The sequence below is a fragment of the Echiichthys vipera genome (genome assembly GCF_963691815.1).
Source record: "Echiichthys vipera genome assembly, chromosome: 4".
Classification (NCBI taxonomy): Eukaryota; Metazoa; Chordata; class Actinopteri; order Perciformes; family Trachinidae; genus Echiichthys; species Echiichthys vipera.
The window spans coordinates 26,107,873-26,126,480 of record NC_139829.1 but is presented as its reverse complement, the minus strand read 5'-3'; the positions used below and the strand labels follow the sequence as shown (position 1 = coordinate 26,126,480).

Here is an 18,608-nt window from a genome sequence, read left to right as displayed (position 1 = left end):
CCCACTTAAGTTGTGGCTTGGGGCGCGTTTCATTTATATATACATTCTTCAGACTGTATCGGTGAACAGGATGGGATAAGTGCTGGACATTCCTAGTATTGTTGGCGGTAACTGTAAGTTTCTGGCATTTGATTCTTCAACCCCCAGCCTTAAATGAGGCTCGGGTAGCTCAGGAATATGTGATTGCCACGGTGATGACGTAGACGACGTGGTCGCTGTCGTCTCGCCAGACATGGCTGTCTTATTTTCTTGGTCCTCCGCTGATGCTGTTTCTTGCATTGGGACCACAGGCAGTCACTTGGGTATGGCCATGGCAGAGTTGGGGTCTGGGTTGAAAAGTTCTTTGTAGAGCGGGGGGAAGAGGATGTTGACTGTTTCTGGGTGGAGCTGCTGGAAGGCCTGGAGTTCCTCGGTGTGGAGCGTGCACAGGGCTGACAATGTTGGGATTCGGCTGATGAGCTGCCAAACAAGAGGAAGACACGGTCAAAGACAAGGGAATTTAAACTCCAAAAACTACAAACAGGGACAGAGTTTTTTTTTCACATTGCTCCAACTCTTATTGAGGACAGAGGAGCTGATGTCTGTGTTTGACTGGTCTGTACTTAAGGACAGTGCCTCTGGGGCTACCTTGATATAATTTATCTCACTACAAATGCTTGGCCTACCTTAGCCAGTGCGTCTTCATCCATGTGGTTCTTCTGCATAATGTGTTGCAGAGCAAAGTAGATCTTCTCCTGGAGCTTCTGGACTTTCCGAGGCTCCATCAGCCATGGCCGATCTGAATAGGAAAAAGGAAGTGTTGATTTTCTTTATGCTAATAGTTTTGAGTGACACGTGTTTATAGTAGAGCTGTTCATAAAGTTGATAAGGCTCAGAGACTGCTGTGCAAAATGGATGTACTACATGGACTGAATGACTTGTCTGCATGAACCTCAGTCAATCAGTGAGGTTGCTACCTGTATTCTATTAATATTAGGGAATGTGCACTGACCTGTGGAAATTAGTACAGCTGCTGAGAACAGAGCGATCTCCTCCTCTGTCAGCTGCAGTGAACACAAACTCTTGGCAAAGTCGAACACCGCATTCACTAAGTCATCACAACCTTGGAGGGAAACACGGAGAAGAGGACAGAAAAGGATATTCATTACAATTATTCTGGTCATGTATGCACTAATGAGCAAAAATACCTCACAGGGTAGAGGACCCCCCCCTCCCTTTTCATTTCAATTTTCAATCGTCCTTTGCCCTCATTTATACCAAGCTGAAATACATAGGTTATAAAGTCTTACCGAGAGCTTTGAACATCTGCATGCCTCCGTATTTCCCTTCGAAGAGCACAGTGTTGTTGAGAGGGTTGAACGCCCTGCACATCCGCACCAAGACCACCTCCAGACAGCCTGGAAGAACCACAGAGCCAGATTGTGATTTTGAAGATAAATGTCTGACCTTTCACATGACAAAGAGATATCCCTGACCCGCCATTGACAGTCCAGTCAACTCACCTGACTTGAGCAGGAGGATCTGGTCATTCTGGCACAGTTCCATGAACCCTGAGATGCGCTTAGCAAACTCCACCACATATTGGATTGCATGGGTGATCTGGATGGCACACTGCTGCCACAGTACATCCCGGGGCTAGAACCAGACACATGCAGTTTAGAGTTATATGTTCTGCACTTATAAGGGTTTATTAATGTCAGTAAATTAACTTGCCGTCCTTCTCTCACGCACTCATTTTAGATACTTTATTGTTATGACTGCTATTGCCAAGTGTGTTTCATTTTCATGTTAAAAGAAGGGAAGAAGGACAAGCAGAATTGTATTTGAATCCCCACTAATGAAATAGCTTTTTGTCCTGAAAACAGAAGGAGAAGCCAAATTTGACCTACAATGTTGTCACATTCTATACATGAAGATGAAGTGATAACATAAACCCTCACCTTGCTCTGGTACATCTTGACCTCTTCATAGGAATGTGTCTGCCAGGCTAGCTGCTGCAGTTCTTCTGTTGTGTACTGACATGTCTCCAAGTGGGACTTGATGATATTCTGAGCAATGCGGTCTGAAAGAGAGGATTGCTTTTTTATTAATTTCCGTGCAGTATGGTCATTCATTTATTTCATCCATTTATACAATTGAACAGTGGTATATGGCATGTGTATGGTTGGGGTAAGCAGGGCTGAATGTACTAAACAAATGTGTATTCTGCACATTGCTTTGCTACCCATTTACGGCTTAATCTCACATTCCCTTGGATGTGTTTTAAATCCTTAACTTTAACTTAATCTTAACTCGTGCTACATACAGTAATATGACACCTTGTCAGCTAGCTGTGTAAGCCTGTCTGATCTCCTGTTCTGCCCTCAGATTAGCACTCTGACTCAGGCTCTCCACCAGGAGTACATTGTGTTTTTTTTCCATGTGGATAAATCATGTACTGTGTCTGTCGAACAAACAGTGCAAAATATAATGCAGTATTTACCCAGCTCTCCCATGCTGACATTATTGTGTCCCAGCTGACTCTCCTGGTAGCCTCCGTAGCTGAACAGGTTGGGCACTGGCGTCAGGTCATACACTGGCTCCTGCTTAATGTGCTTCATGCCCGACATGTCCAAACCTGACTGGTCTGGAGACGGCTGGGTGGAATCCATCCCATAGTATCCCCCTGGGACTCCACCTCCATTACCATGACCACCCTTGGGCAACTCAATGACGTGACCATTGGCATAGGTTCCCCCAATCTCATGGTTTAGGGTGGACAGTCCATTGGTTAGGCTGGATGAGTAAACACGTGCTAGAGCTTCTGCTTCACCTGTCTGCTGCTGCCGCTGCTCCTGCAGTCGGGCCTGGTGCTTCTGGACCTCTGCATAAAGGCTATCACGTTGTTTCTTGGACATGCGGCCAAACTTTACCGCTGTGCAGGTGGGGGAAGGAGGAAGGGAGATAAAATGAATAACAAAAAACTGTCTCAATCTTTCAGCTTCTTCAGGCAGTATAAAACAGTAAGAAATAAACAATGTAAAAGCTTGTTTTGCAGAACAGTTAGCAAAGCTATACAAACCAGTATGTTCATCGCACATAGGATCTGCATGCATCCACGTGTACAATCATGTGCCACACAGCAGTGATCCTTTCTGTACCCACATAGATATAGACGCTGATATACTGGGACTCACCATCTCTGGACATTCCTAGGGCGAGACATTTCTGCAGGCGGCAGTGTTGGCAGCGGTTGCGGTTTGTTCTGTCGATGAGGCAGTTCCTCTGGCGGGGGCAGGAGTAGGATGCGTTGTTCTGCTGACTCCGTCTGAAGAAACCCTGGTGACATGTGAACAGAGGGCATGAGTAAACACGTACAGGTACCCGCAGAGCACAGAATGTGCAAGATTGAGTGCACAAACAAACAAAATAAACTTAGATGAAACAGTTTATTAAGTCTCACCTTACATCCCTCACACGTAATGACTCCATAGTGGATACCTGATGATTTGTCTCCGCAGATTTTGCAAGGTATGACTTCGATTTGGGCTGCAAGGAAAGAGAGAGAACAGAAAAGGCGCACGTTACAAACACATTTTGGACAGGTCATAGACTGTTGTTTCACAGTTTTGAGAGAGACACCGGATTTACTCCCCTGACAGATTTTTAGAGTTCGACTGGTGGTCTAATTTGAGGTTAAAAAAACAACACGTGTGACTGCCTACAGTATGGCAGCGTGTGACTTTGACTTCACAAGGGCGCCGTGACATCTGGACATGGTCTGTACGTCCTTGTAGGTGTTTTTCTAATGACGGGGACATCAAGGGCCGCACACGCGCACACATGCACATTCACACACACACATACACACATACATGACAAGATAGCGTCGATTGCGTATGTGTGGGTTTTTTTGAAGAAGACCCCCACATGTTTGAAGGAGAGACCCCTGCAGGATGGGAAGGTTGCCCATAATGAGAAAACAGGTTACATCACTGAAGGACCACACTTGCTCTTCCACTCTATTTCTCTCTCTCACTCACTCACACACACACACACACACACACACTTACACATTGAGTTCTACAACCCTTTCAGTAATGGTTTACGAATTTTTTTAATCTCTCCAAATATATATTTTTTTACTACTTTTCATTTTACTCACTGTGTATTGGCAGCTCCATGTACAGTCCCAACCAAAGGCACATAATATGAACAACAGAAAGTATTTCAATGTAACATGCAGAGCCACCTGCCACTAGTATCTTTGGACTTTTTATCCATAATATATGGAAAGAGAGAGCTGCAGTTCCTTAAGAGAAATGAGATGGGTGTAGAGCTCGGCAGGTATGTCTGCTGAGATGGCACACCCTCTATAAAGAGATTACACAGCCCATCTAATCCTAAATTATTTCCCGACGAGCGGATTCCCTCCTCTGATGAGCATGGGCTTAGCCACAGCTGAAATAGCCATTCACATGTAATCTTCTAGCATAGTCCCACCTGTAGAAATTCTGGTTTTCAAAGTTTTACGTACATTGTGAGAAGTTAAGAAAAAGTCAACAACAGAACTAAAAAAACAAGTTTGCATGGATTCTGTCTAATTGATTCCCCTTCAGGACAATACATAACTTGCACTGTGTAGCTGTAGTTGCTGCTTCAGGTGTATTTGTAGTGTGTTTGTGTCCCTGTAAGCAAGTCTGAGTGTGTCTTGAGTATTTGTGCGCACACTGAAGGCCATTTGTAGGAGTCGCATGTAGGAGAGCATGTGTATATGTTCTTGTTTGACAGAATGGATGCTTTTTTTATGTATTATTGCACAGGTATACAGTCTGTGGAGGAATGAGTGTGCAGTATATAATTGGATAATCCCATATGAGGATCAATGGAGACAGTTCTGTCTGTCTAAGCGACTGAGCAAGAACAGACAGTCACTGCTGTCTATACATACCTGTACCTTAGGCTTGATCACTATACAGAGTATCATTAAATCTCTCCCTCAATACACACAGATTCTCACAGCTGGTCTGCCAGTGCCAGGAGATCTATGTGAATGATCCCTAATTGCATTTGTTTTTGCAGAGCTACTCTAGGCCAACACGGGTTAAGAGAAGTAGGAATATGGATATTATGATGGAAATGTTTTAGAAACCAATAACCTAATAGCTCCACAAAGAAGTCATGTGGACATTCATTTGCCTATCTGCCCCCTAGTGGCCAGTAGGAGTAATAAACTGTACAATCCATTAACTGACCTCCAGTCCAGACATGACCCTGGACCTTGCAGTCCTTCATTCTTGTTGCATTAAGCTTTGTTATAGTTATCTTTATAGTTGTCATTCAAGATGGGAGTGGGTCTCTTTATTTGTCTCCTGTGAAATTCTAATTTAGATGTACTACCTCAACAATAGATCATTGTGTCCCTGCGCAGTAGATGCTATGTGCTGTGGATGAGTGACCTATGGACGGGACAACGTGCTTATTTGACTGCACATTTAAAGTAGCGTAGCTCATTCTGCTCAAGATGTGACCCATTTCCTCAAATTCTCTCTTGCTCCAAACTGGGTCAGAGCAGAACACTGGACTGGGACGACACAGACTACACACACACACACACAGAGCTGTCAATGAATGTGGCCTGAAACACACTATTTATAGTCTGTAAAACAGGTCAGCTGTACTCAGGACCTGGCTGATATCAACAGACTACATATGAGCGATAAACAGAAGACTGCTGCAACAGTGAATCAGTTGAGCTTCTTATCACCTTCATTGTAAACTTCATCTTTTCTCCTCTTTACAGTTGCGACTTACTTTTGGACAAACTTTTTGATTTAATTGTTTATCATGAAACAAGTGAATCTCCAAGCTCGGTGTATTCAGCCCACACCTGCTGCTGTTGTGATGTGAATATGCATATTTTTTCTTTCTGTTGATTTTTAGAATAAGCGCTTTACATTTTTCCACCTTCGAGGAGTATGTGTTTACTGTTTCTCTCCAGTGATTACATTATATCTTCACTGTATTTCTTTTTACCCCATGGGAGATTGTACTCCTCTTTGTATCACATAATTATGCCCAAAGGAGCATGGGCGTGTGGGCATGTGCATTGTTTTAGTGCGGTTTCCAAGAGGGTTTGAGTGAGCGTTTCACTTATAGAAAAGACACAAAGTATGCGTACACGTCTACGTGTGTTTGGCAAAGTGTTTGTGAATATGTGTGTGTGTGGGTGTGTGCATTGTTGGGTGTATGTTGTGCTCATTGCCAGCGGGGACTGTCAGGTAGGATATAGGGAGACGGTCATGACAGCATTGCTGTTGCCAGGGTGACCACCCACTCGCTGTACTCGTCTGGCTGTCACAACGATGATGTGCTAAGCTGTCACACTCTTAAAGGAAGTGATGTCATCAGTGTGTGGAGCCAACTCAGTGTATCATCACTGTTCGTCCCATCGCCCTCTCTCAGCAGCGGAGGCTTTGTGAATTTTTCACTAAAGGACTCCCACTTCCACATCTTGTCAACAATACATGCTTGCTGCCTTGTTACACTTTTTACACAACAGCTGCTGCCACGGTGGATTACGGCAGAATTAAGATGTGTTATCTTCCGGGTGTTTTGAGGTGGCTGTGTTCTTATTGTTTTCAAAGTTAGGATGTATGTTAAATGATTTTGGGTATTTTTCTTTCATGATTTTACTTTAAAAAAAACGTATGGCTTCAAATATAGCTGTAGTGATTTCTAAATAGAGCAGAACTTCAGGGAGGAGTCTAATGCAGATATTCCCCATACCTTTCTTGACAGGCATCTATTGCCAAACAAGTCCTTAGCAGTAAAATAGCCACTTGCTTCTGTTTTTCACACATTATTTTGCTCCTGGCTAAATATCTTTCACAGGGGTGGGAGGGCCTTCGTTCCAACCTGAGTTGACTCAGTCCAGGCTGAGTGACTGACAGCTTCCTCGGCCAGTGGGAACGCGAGTGTTATCCTGAGGTTATTATGTAAGAGTGGGACTGCAACGCTGGCGATTCCTCAGCTAAGAGGAGGATCAGGCCGGCACAATCTCTTGAGAGAGAGAAAAAGATGAAGAGAACGAACTAGAGATGAATTTCACAAAGATAGCCGTCGTAGTGTTCTCTACACTTCAGTGAGAGTTTGCACATGTGCGTGTGTGGCTCATTGTGGCCATGAGGGCTGTATTGCGCTGGCACGTGTGTTATTATAATTGATTTTTAATGAAGTGAGAATCTCCTGTGTATTTCCTGGGCTGGCCCTCTCTCTAAATAGAGTCCTAATTATCTACTTTACATTGCAGAGAAAAAAAAGCGGCAGCCTAGCACAAATATGTGAACAATACTTTATCTAAAACACACAGACACTTTCACGCACACACCTGTACAATGAGTTGTTACACACACATGATTTTAAAGGGCAGCTCTCCCTGTCTATACTGATAATGTAGAAGCAAATTAAGGCCAGTAGGTGCTGCTATATGTGTATGTGTATGTGTGTGTGTTTGTGTTTGTGTTCAAGAGGGGCAGACTGGACATGCATGTTTCATTCATTCAGCCTGCGGGGTCGGTCTACAACAGAAACATACCCAGAGCAACAAACACACAAATATCGGGCAGATACATAACACAGCGTTACACACTTAAAGTTGGTGCTGTTCTATCACAGCTTATTGAACAGTTGAAATCACTTTCTACCAGAACTTTTGCCAATTTAAGGCACTCATGAAATGTAAACACAGCTCCTACTGTAGTCCCAGGGGTTGATTTGTTGGGGATGAATGTGGGTGGTATCTCCACTTCATTAAAAATATGCATAGCTTCTTGCCAGTTAACTCGATATCTTCTGGGAAAATTTAGGAGATCAGCACTTTACCCCCCACCACTCCTTGTTAAATCTGAGCAACTCCGGCGCCGGTCTCTATGATGTCTATATACTGTGAATTATGCTATCACTGTTCACCATCCATTCCACTTTTTCATTTGTGTGTTCCTCCTCGCTGTTAGCGGCTGTGTGACTGGGAAATCATTTCAGTTTCTGTATTTCATGATCTATTTCCATTTCTCAGCTTAACTCCGTCTTCCTTGTCTCATAGAGCTTAGAGAGAAACAAGCGGTTTTTTTTCCTGCTCCAGTGATGAAAAACACTGAGAGAACTTTTGGTGGCGTGATCGCTGAGTGGATTAACACACAGCTGGGAATAGCGTATAGCAGTGCCGCTTGGGTTATCTCCCCTGTGTCTCCTGTCATGTTTTCTCATCATACTGTCCCATTAAAATCAATGAAACACTGCCAGTGCATATAGTTTCAAACGGACTTGCGTGATGTGCTGTCATACTTTTCTCTCTTTCCTGTCTGAAACATCAAGAAAATATATTGAAGAGTGGTGGACTCTCTGCTCTCCTTACGAAAGTAAATACAACTAAGTGCATTTTGCTCACTTACATCTCTCTTCCATACTTCTTCACTTCCCTGTGTGACACCAGCGCACGATTTAAAACAATAAATGCCATTGTTTGGGAGCTCTGGTGGTCACTACTACTGACCACTATGCATAGAGGCATTTTTTTCAATACTAGTGCCAGTATACTGTATATAAACCAAAACAACACATTTTTGATACTTAAATATTAGGAATATAAATATTTTCTCATACAAAATCCTTTTTCCATTTAACAAAAGAAGCAAAACAACTACAATTTTGAATGACAACATAACTTTATCGAATAACATACAGTGTTAAATGGGAAATGTCCAAAGTGTGCTTTATGCTGGATTTTCTGCTCAGCACTTTCTCACGGATGAATTTAATAAACATTTTCTTATGTTGCTGGATCAATTGCTTTGATTTAATGTATTGAGAAACACTGTTTAAAAATCAGTGAAACTGCATCAATTAATCAGGTAATCAGTAGCTAACTAGGATTAGTTGAGCAGCAGAAAATTAATTGGCAACTCTCTACGCAAAAAAATACCATTCATGCTCTCCAGCTCTTCTCTTGTCTCTGGTTTATCTCACTGGAAATGAATTATTGTTTTTTGAGATTTGAACTGTTTTCAACTAAGGATGTCACCATGCACCTAGGGCATTGCTCACTAATTTCTGACATTTTAAAGAGTCCTTACTGAATCAATAGAGAAAATAAGTCTTAGATTAATAAGAAGGAACATTAGTTGTGGCTTGTGGCTCTAAACAGCAGCAGTGAACTCAGTAAACGTGACACTGAGATGCTAACATGAACCATCCTTGTTAGTATGAAAGGAAAGTCCTGTACCGGTTCTGTCATTGTTTGTACAGTCTGCTGTTCTGTGTGTTATAGTAATAATCAAAATGCCAAGCAGTGGGCCCATCTCCCCTCCCCCATCACCATAACTCCTGCCAAGCATGTCTTTGTCCACTGTGTAATATAGACAGTCATACTGTTGGGGCATAAGCTTACATGCTAACACCCCCCAAGTCCGCTTTTCCCATCAGTCTATCGTCATCGACCCCCCTCCACCACACAACCCCAACACACATATTTTTCCAACGCACACAGTCGCTTTGCCCTCCCCCCCTTGCTGTATGTCAGAGGGCATGAGCTTGTCCAGCTTGCCATGCGCCCACAAAGCACTCTGGGTAATTGCTCAGATAGCAGGTCTGGGATCAGCTGCGGTTTGCTCACAGAATATTGTGCAGCGGCGTGATTGGACGCCATGGAGAGGGAACAGAAGGGGGCCACTGGCTGTCATCCAGTGCATCGATTCACATGCACACACCCACACATACACACACACACACACACAGACACGTTCAAACAGACAGAGGCACATTCAGACATGCTTGAATGCATACATTTCTGCAAACTGCTTTTGAAAAAGCAGATTTTACAGTACAACCCCCCCGTCCTCCCGTCCCCCCCAAACACACACACACACACACACACACACACACACACACACACACACACACACACACAAACATAGCATGTGTCCTCAGATGGATAAGAAGAGATGGAGGCGTGGGAAAAAATCCACAGGGTAAACCCAACCCCTGTCTGAACACATATACACACACACACACAAACACAGTCTGCCCATCTGCCTTCTCAGATCTGCCTCTCATGGTCACTGTACACACACACACAAACACACACACACACACACACACACACACACACACAGGCATACGCTAACACTCCGACCCCCTGGGTGACCTGTAGGACCCTGACGGCCTTTGACCTTTCCTTAAGGACTGAGAGAGTGCATCAGAGTGGAAGGAACGAGTCCAAGTGTGAGAGGTTTGCATCTGGTCATTACCGTCCAGAAATCAGCCATGAGAATGCACACACACTGAGGCACACTTGCTGAAGTAAACATGCTCACACAGGCACAAAAATGCAAACAAAGAGTTCTTTAAGCCCTCTCTTATATATTTTTGTCCTCTCTCACGCCTTCGCCCTCACGATAGCAGGCATGTGTGCACAGACCTTCACAATGTTAAAACATAGAGCCGGGTTGTGGTGTTTATGTTTTGTCTGGATAAAGACAAAAATATGTTTTCACACACAAACACAGGCGAAAATCCTGTCGTTTCACTCCTGAGGTGAGAAAAAAACGTTTTGTTGGCTTTGACCATGTCCTCATACTCCCGTAACCTCACGCTCCTCCTCCTATGGTGTTTCTCTTGAGCCTAATTGTAGATGACAGTGTGTGTGTGTGTGTGTGTGTGTGTCTTTGAGGGGGAAGGGAGAGGAAAGGTGGCTATCTCAGTGTAGAGAGAGATAGAAAGAAAGGAACATCCATGGAGGGACAGACAGAACATTTCTTTCAGTTCTCAGGGTGTAGAGAAATGTGCCCTCCGTGCCACATCCTTTATAGTGATAGTCTGCGGTCAGTCGGATAAAAAAGAAACATCAACATGAGTGAGTGAGGTTAAAGCTTTAATGAAGAGAGCGCACTTAATGTGAATAGACACAATGAAAGCACTGAAAGAAAGATGGAAACTGCGTCTGTGTGAATGTATCAAAATTGTTTCCTTCCAATCTGACTGGATGTTGTCGTTTATAAGCATGTATGCATACAGAATATACCATATGTATAGACTTGTGTGTGCATGCAAAGAAAGTGCACTTGTGGGCAGTGGTAGGAAGTAAAGAAGTACATTTAAGTACAGTTTTTAACTTAGCTTGAGCCATTTCATTTTGTGCTGCTTTATTCTTCTACTCTAATACTTTTTATTAGAATTATTGTACTTTTACCCCCACTACATTTAACTCAAAGCCACAGTTGGTAGTTATTAGTTACTTAAATGAACATTTTACCAAAAAAACATATGATCAACAAATAAAATCTGATGTATTATTATAGATTAAACTACCCAACAGTGTATAAAGCAGTTAATATTGGTTCCACCTTGACGAAAATACTGTTTATACGTTAATGCATCAATAGTAATTGTCAAATTACATAGCACAACATAATATAATAAATCTCTTAAAGAGCCACCTATGAGTACTCTTGATACTTTCAGTATTTTTTTAAATAGCTTCTGTCTTTGCAAAAGAGCATACTGGTTATTTTTGTATATTTCAGCCAAATAACTACTTACACCTTTTGTTCCTACCGGCCGTTCCCCAAAGCATGCAAACATATTTATAATTTGTACTACTTTGTTGAATTGAGTATTTTTACACAGCGGCATTACTACTACTCAAGGGAAGACTCTTGCCCCACTGTTGTGGGTTTATGTATTCCTTTGACTGAAACTCATGAATGTCAGCATATGAATGAGTTCCCATTTGAGTTTTAAAAGTGGTTCGAATGTATGTGTGCGTTTCAGTGTGTCTGTTTAAGCGACTGTGCTAGCACGCATGTGTGTGAGTCAATGTGTGTGTCCTCTCCCAGGGATGGCCGCTAATAGCTCGCCTCGGGCAACAATTTAACTTAGCCTAACAAGGTTCTCCCCAAAGTGGCCCCCGGGGCATCTCTCACAGACACAAATTGATCACAAAGACTATAACGCAGCTCGACTCGGCTTGGCCCGGCCTGCTCTGCTCTTCACCTGCTCCCTCCCTCTCTCTTTCTCTCTCTTTCTCTCTCTTTCTCTCTCTCTCTCTCTCTCTCTCTCTCTCTCTCTCTCTCTCTCTCTCTCTCTCTCTCTCTCTCTCTCTCTCTCTCTTTCTCTCTCTCTAGTGGTATGATTTAACAGAATCCGTTATGAACGTTAAATCTGAGTCGAGAGAGCAAAAGCTGCAGCAGTCTTGGTTTTATAATTGCATTCTCTTTGTGAATGACATTACATCAACTGTAAAATACACACACGTGAACACACACACACACACACGCACGGGCGGGTTAAGAAAGGTAACTCAGGATTTGGACGCAGTGAGAGAGAAAGAAAGTAAGAGTCTCTTCAATGAGATTACAAGCACTAAAACAGGCAAATCATGTCATTAAGAAAAGATTCACAGTAGGCTAAGTCATATTATAGGCTTATTGTTGCTGGTGTGTGCCAACACCGAACACCTTCACAGAGTATAGGCATTCAGGCAACGCGGTCGTCAAATAGCAAATATAGATACACAGTATGTGTATTGCATCATGACTGCAGCTGTGTGGAGACAAATGCAGCCTTTTTTTTTCAGCTTTGTGACAATGCCGATCAATCAGTTTTCTTCAGCCAAAGACATGCTGTAGGTTTTCTTAACCAATAAATGAGCATTTCATCTACGTGATTATGTAATATTACACTGACACAAGCCTACACTATATGGACTAATCTGCTTTGAGTGTCAACTTAAGTCTAGGTGGTTTACAAGTGTGGACTTTGGATACTGCTGGCGTTATTCATTGCTAAGGGCAGCTACAGTATTCAAGTGTAATGTGAGGACAGAGTAGTTTGTGTCTGTGTGTTTGTGTTTATTTGTCAACACGCATGCAAGTAAACACAATCTAGTGGTTTATTCCCCCTCTACCCTATTGTCCCTTACTTTTGCACACAGGCTTCTTCCTCAAGCACACACATGCATGATTGCACTCTTATATAACTCTTGAGTCGCTTTTTTACTTGCTCTCTCTTTTCTTATCTCACTCATTCACTCACTTGCAATGTCCCTTCTCTCCTTTCTCTTTATCTCCTGCATTTCATTACTCTTATTTACTTTACTCACTGCATAGATTCTCAACATATTCACAATCTCTTCAAAGTAGGTACAGAACATTGCAATAAAGGGAAGTTTAGTTTGCAAAGGGGCTAAAATGGAAGAGAAACAAAATAATGAAAGATTTTTTTTTTAACCTAGTCTTCATTAATCCAAATACAGATGTTCTACATGACTCTTGAAAACAGAGTTTAGAGTTTAGAAGTGCAGGTACACATGCTCTCTCCAAACAAGAGTGATTATGAGACATCAAATCTCAATTCCTGCTCAATTGTTCTCGATATGAGCATATATATATACATATATATATATAAATATATATATATATATATATTAATAAAAGCTACCCTTCTAATAATATATAGGGTCTCTGTTCATACATTACTCTGTTTCTACTCTTAACAAGCACAGTCAACCTCTTCCCCCGGTGTTTTACTTCAATGCAAATCGAAGAAAAACGTGAATATTGAATATCATTGTGTCTCCATTGAGACATGCTGGCTTCAGGGATGAGTAAAAATGACAAAACAGAGGAAGCTGTCAGAGGACTCCATGACTTCAAGGCAGATTTAGAGTTTAGGAGTGGTTCAGGCTGAAATCCCTCCTGGCTAAGATAAAGTGGAGACACAAACCGGAGCGTGCCGTATAGCCCACGCTTTGTATGTGTAAAGATAAAAAAAAAAAAAACAGACAGAGAGTTGAGTGAGGGGAAAAAAACTGCTCGCATAGACTCCCCCAGACAGCCGCAGAGGGATAAAACCAACATGGAGCGCACGCTGAGCACATGCTAAACAAACACGAGCTATGATAGCGGCTCAGTGGGACCACAGAAGTGCCATCCAGGCCACACACACACAGCATGGTGGGATGTTCTTGGTAGACGGTTTGAAAAAAAGGTCAGGCGAACGCGCTAGGTGAGGAGTAGACTGTGTAACTGACGACAGGTGCATAGACAGTGGGAAGTGAGTGTAAGCTTGTGTGTGTTGCAACAGCACTTTGGCGGTACCTAAGTCAGTCAGTAGGGCTGTGTTGAGGGATTAACAGTGTGGCCTGCATGGGCTTGGGGTAATCTCTCCTCTCTTCTTACGTAACACTGGGCCATTAGTCAGCACAAACGCACAATAAACAACACAATCAACAACACAGGGCTCGACAACAGACCGCACAGACCCTGATAACACTGAAAACTGGAGATTCGCTCAGGCCAGGTGCCCGCTATTGTGCGTAATCAGTTATTTCATGGCAACAATGGGAAACAGTGATTTGGTGACACAAGCTGTGTGCCAACCTGCTGTTTCTGACTGAGAAAGGTGCTGCTGCTGTTCAAATTAGTCTTCTCTTCTATGAAGTATGCCTGTTTGTATATCGTTGTTGCATTTGCTAACTTTTGGTAATATATGAGTTTTCATATAAACTCCATGTTAATGATTTTAAAATCTTTTGGGCCACTTTGTATTTCTCATTGATATCTTAACACCCCCAATTTTGTATATATAAGGATATAGAAACAATTGATTAATGGTTGTAACACACTATAATGTAGTTATGGGCCAGTTAAAGGGGTTTAGTAATATTGTTTAACAATGTATTGTAATCGTCAAATTACAACAGTTTATATTATTACTGTGTTTACTTTATTGTCATTCATTATTTGTTTATAAACCAGAGTTATAGTTGTTGACAAATACATAAATAAACACTTGTATCTGCTTACAACTACAAGATTTGCGTTACAAGCCACTCAATTTCATAGATATAATAACAAATAAAAGGAACAAAGAGAAAAACATACTGAAAATGAATGCAGTAATACATATTTAGAATCTCCGCTCATGGATGTAAATCTAAAAAGCACAGACTTTAGCCACGCAAGTCATAGATTTATCTAAACAGACTGCTTCCGTTGGCTTCGACTAAAAATTGATCCCGGGATGCTTTAGAATCGGACAAATCAATGCTCACACAAGCCTCCAAAGCAAAGCAGGATGGGACTAATTCTATTGGCATGAGGCCGTCATGCGTAGTATTGCAGCTCTATGTGTGTCTGTGTGTGTATGTGTGGGGGGGTGTGTGTGTGTGTGTGTGTGTGTGTGTGTGTAGTACTTTGTGCATTTGTATGAGAGCCCAGTCCATCTTCCAGGTAATGTAAATGATGTTGGTATTGAAATAACCACTAATGTTGTCACCATCGCTGTAAATTAAAACCTAAGATTTTTAGTTCTCTTCTTTTGACACAGCTCGTCATCATCTTACTGGTTTGTCGCTTTCACACTCCCCCAGTTTCTAACATCCTATCTTTTCCCATGGCAAAGGAGCATGGGAGATTGTGATTGACACATATCGCTAACAGAGGAGATCATATGGCGCTGTGAACCCCTCCTCCCTGTTGCTCCCTCCATCGCTGAACTCTTTGACCTGTCTGAACCCGCCGCATCTATGTGGTACAGAAGCTCTTCAGCTTATACCAGTAACACAAAGACACAGACTAATGGGGACTAATATAAGGAGCACTGTGGAAATAGGAAACTACTGACATGCAGAATACATGTCTACAATTTCTCTTTATGTTTGTGTGGTTTTGTTTGTTTATGTAAATGTTTCTATGTGTGAATGCATCCGGGTGTCTCAGTAGAGGCACTGTGCTTATATTGATTACAACTAAATTAAACATTTAGTTGGAAGAAGTTGATGATGTTGCGCTTCAGATACCCAGACTTATTTCTGGTAAAATATGACTTATCTTATTGATTATCAATTTAAAAAAAAAATAGATTTGAATAATTATTATCTATTTGTCCATTTGTCCATTTAGTTTATTGAAAAATAAAACTTTGCCATCGCCGAGACTTTTTACCTCAGTTACTGTCATTTCATTACGCAACTTCTTCATTTGGTTTTAGAGGAAAGCTGTTCACAGCAAAGCATCATCATGTTGCTGCTGAAAATACAGAAATAATGATCCTGTTTACAACACTCTAGACAACACTGAGCCATATTGGCAGAAAAACCCACAATGCTCCATTTCTGAGATGCAGAAAAGGCCCTGATGATATTATTCTGTCTGTTGTGTCTCTGGTCAGGCGATGGGGTGACATCATCTTCGGTCAGGGCTTCAGGAGTCGTTGCTATTGTTAAATGATAATTACCACGGCTCATGAGGGGCCTCTATTTTTTATAACCTTGTGGTTGTGAGCACATTTCTGTGTAAGGGTAGCTGAGACTCCACACACACACACACACACACACATACACAGGTTGAGAGTGGGGGCCGCACGGCCCACACTGATTTAATTCTATCTGACAAAACCCTTTGGGGCGTGCAGAGGGAGAGAGGAAGATGGAGAAAGAGAAAGAGAGAGAGAGAGAGATGGAGAGAGAGGGGTGAGAGAGACGCTTCAGGGGCCTCTTCTGCCAACCACGGCTATAAAGTGAAAGCCTGAGCTTTTGGTATACCCCCCAAAGCCTCCCATGCACGAGAGTGGTCGCGAGGCCCATTAAAATGTGGATAAAATACAAGGTGCATGACAGAAGAGTTTGCCGTGAGATAAGAGAGAGAGAGGTGGGGGGGTGTTTGGCCATCTCATGTTTTTTCTTGCCTGAGGTTTGATGGCCTGAAGCTGAGGTAGCAGAAAGCTTTATGTGACATTCGGATGCAAAAAGCATCAGGAGACGACAGATAGATAGATAGAGAGATAGATAGATAGATAGATAGATAGAAAGAAAGATAGTTAGATAGATAGAATTTAATTCAGATTGTGTTATAACTCATAGTATTCTTAGCTGATAATTAAGTTATCTTAAGTTAGTGATCATTATAATTAATAATCAACTAAATAATAATGTTAACAAGAATATGTTAAATAATAATCATCAATTATTTCTAATGAAATAAGAAATATAATATATTTGTATTACAAAACTATACATGTGCTTTGTTTTGAAGCAGATGCAAACAATATTTTATTTTGACCTCATATTGTTGCCCCGAAATTATAGTGCCGAGCTTTTACATTTAGTGTGAACGACTTCTCTGTCTTCCTTCTCCAACCTGATGTGGGAACATCCTCGTGAATTAGTGTAATTGTTTCCGCCAAATAGCAACACGGGGGAGGCTCTTCCAGTCCAAAACGGCTTGACTGATAAATTAAGAGTTCAAGATCCTTCAGTGTAACGAGTGTTGCAACTCTGCGTCAGCGGTAATTGCACAACAGCAAATACAAGCAAATCTAACTTACTCAGCTGCTTATAAGCAGGTTAAATATTACAACTAACGAGCGATAAACTCCTGATTAGAGAGAAACGAATAAACGCATTCTCCTGAGGTAAAGGGAATTGAAACAACGTCAAGGAAAGGCTTAGTGAGAGTGGAAAGAGCGGTGTTAACCTGTGTATGTGCGTGTGTGTGTGCGTGTATCTCTGTGTGTGAGATAGAGACGTGTGTGTGTGTTCACGCAGGACGACATTGACGTTGAATTTCAACATCCACGGCGCGGTGCAGAGGAAAATGGATTAGTGGAGCGCGTAGAAAAGTATCCAATAAAGTTTATCCCCAGAACATAGCGAAATATTATTGTGAATAATATTGTTTTCATGCACATCATCTGATCTGACCTGGTGGCAGCATGACCGCAGTTCCTGTTGGTGTGGATTGGAGCTCAGGTGATTAAAGCTTTGATCAAACATTGTGCGCCACTTTTAATTTACCAATCACAGACCCCGACGGCTTTGGGCAGGAATTTGCCAAACTGTAGGCCTATTCCACACACACGCACACACACACACACACACACACACACAAACACACACACACACACACACACACACAATCTAAATAAACTTTTACGCATTTAAAGCGTAAGGTGCTGAGATGTCCAGCTTTGCACACACAAAACACCTTCGCAGCTGAAAACTCCCAGAATAAACTTTCAAGGCCAAAGGTGGGATAAAGCCTGCCGTGCAACATTTGTGCGTGTCTATGTGTGTGCGCGCGTGTGTGTGTGTGTGTTTAGCGGGATGAAGCTTTGGGGAAAGTGTGGTGGTCTTACCTCGCATGGTGATGGTGTTGCTGGAGCTGGTGCTGAGGCTCGCTTCCCAAAGCAGCAGTCATGAAGAAACAAACATAAACACTTAAAAAGGGGGGTGGGGGACGCGGAGGTGGGAAAGATCCTCGGTTTTTAAAAATAACAACAACAACGAAAAGAGTGTTGATGATCTGCGTCGATGTCCACGGGCTGCCCTGAGTGGAGGCGTCTCTGCGCTAAAAGCATCCCAGACCGGGGCGTAGGGAGTCGGGCTGAGGTCGGACGGTGCGTCGGTCGTTGCGCTCTGGTCGTGCGGTCGCTTTTCTCATGACATCTACGCTCTCACCTCTATGGGAGGGTTTCACTGTTTTCTGCGGGCTGAGGGAGGGAAGAGCGTATAGGAGAGGCTTTACCCGGCGGTCCTGATTGGACTGGAGCACTTTCCGCTCCTCCCACTC

The 18,608-nt window shown here is 42.5% G+C and overlaps 1 protein-coding gene across 1 annotated transcript; it reads right to left on the bottom strand.

Annotated features, from left to right (window-relative positions):
- Positions 1 to 294: 294 nt before the first annotated feature.
- Positions 295 to 4,163, bottom strand: rorb (RAR-related orphan receptor B; the record flags this gene model as incomplete). Its single annotated transcript, XM_083912867.1, has 10 exons — positions 295 to 459; positions 666 to 778; positions 992 to 1,102; positions 1,290 to 1,397; positions 1,503 to 1,635; positions 1,941 to 2,062; positions 2,483 to 2,914; positions 3,177 to 3,318; positions 3,443 to 3,528; positions 4,145 to 4,163. The coding sequence occupies 10 exons, from the start codon at positions 4,161 to 4,163 to the stop codon at positions 295 to 297; spliced, it is 1,431 nt and encodes a 476-aa protein (XP_083768993.1).
- Between the last annotated feature and the right edge of the window lie 14,445 nt (positions 4,164 to 18,608).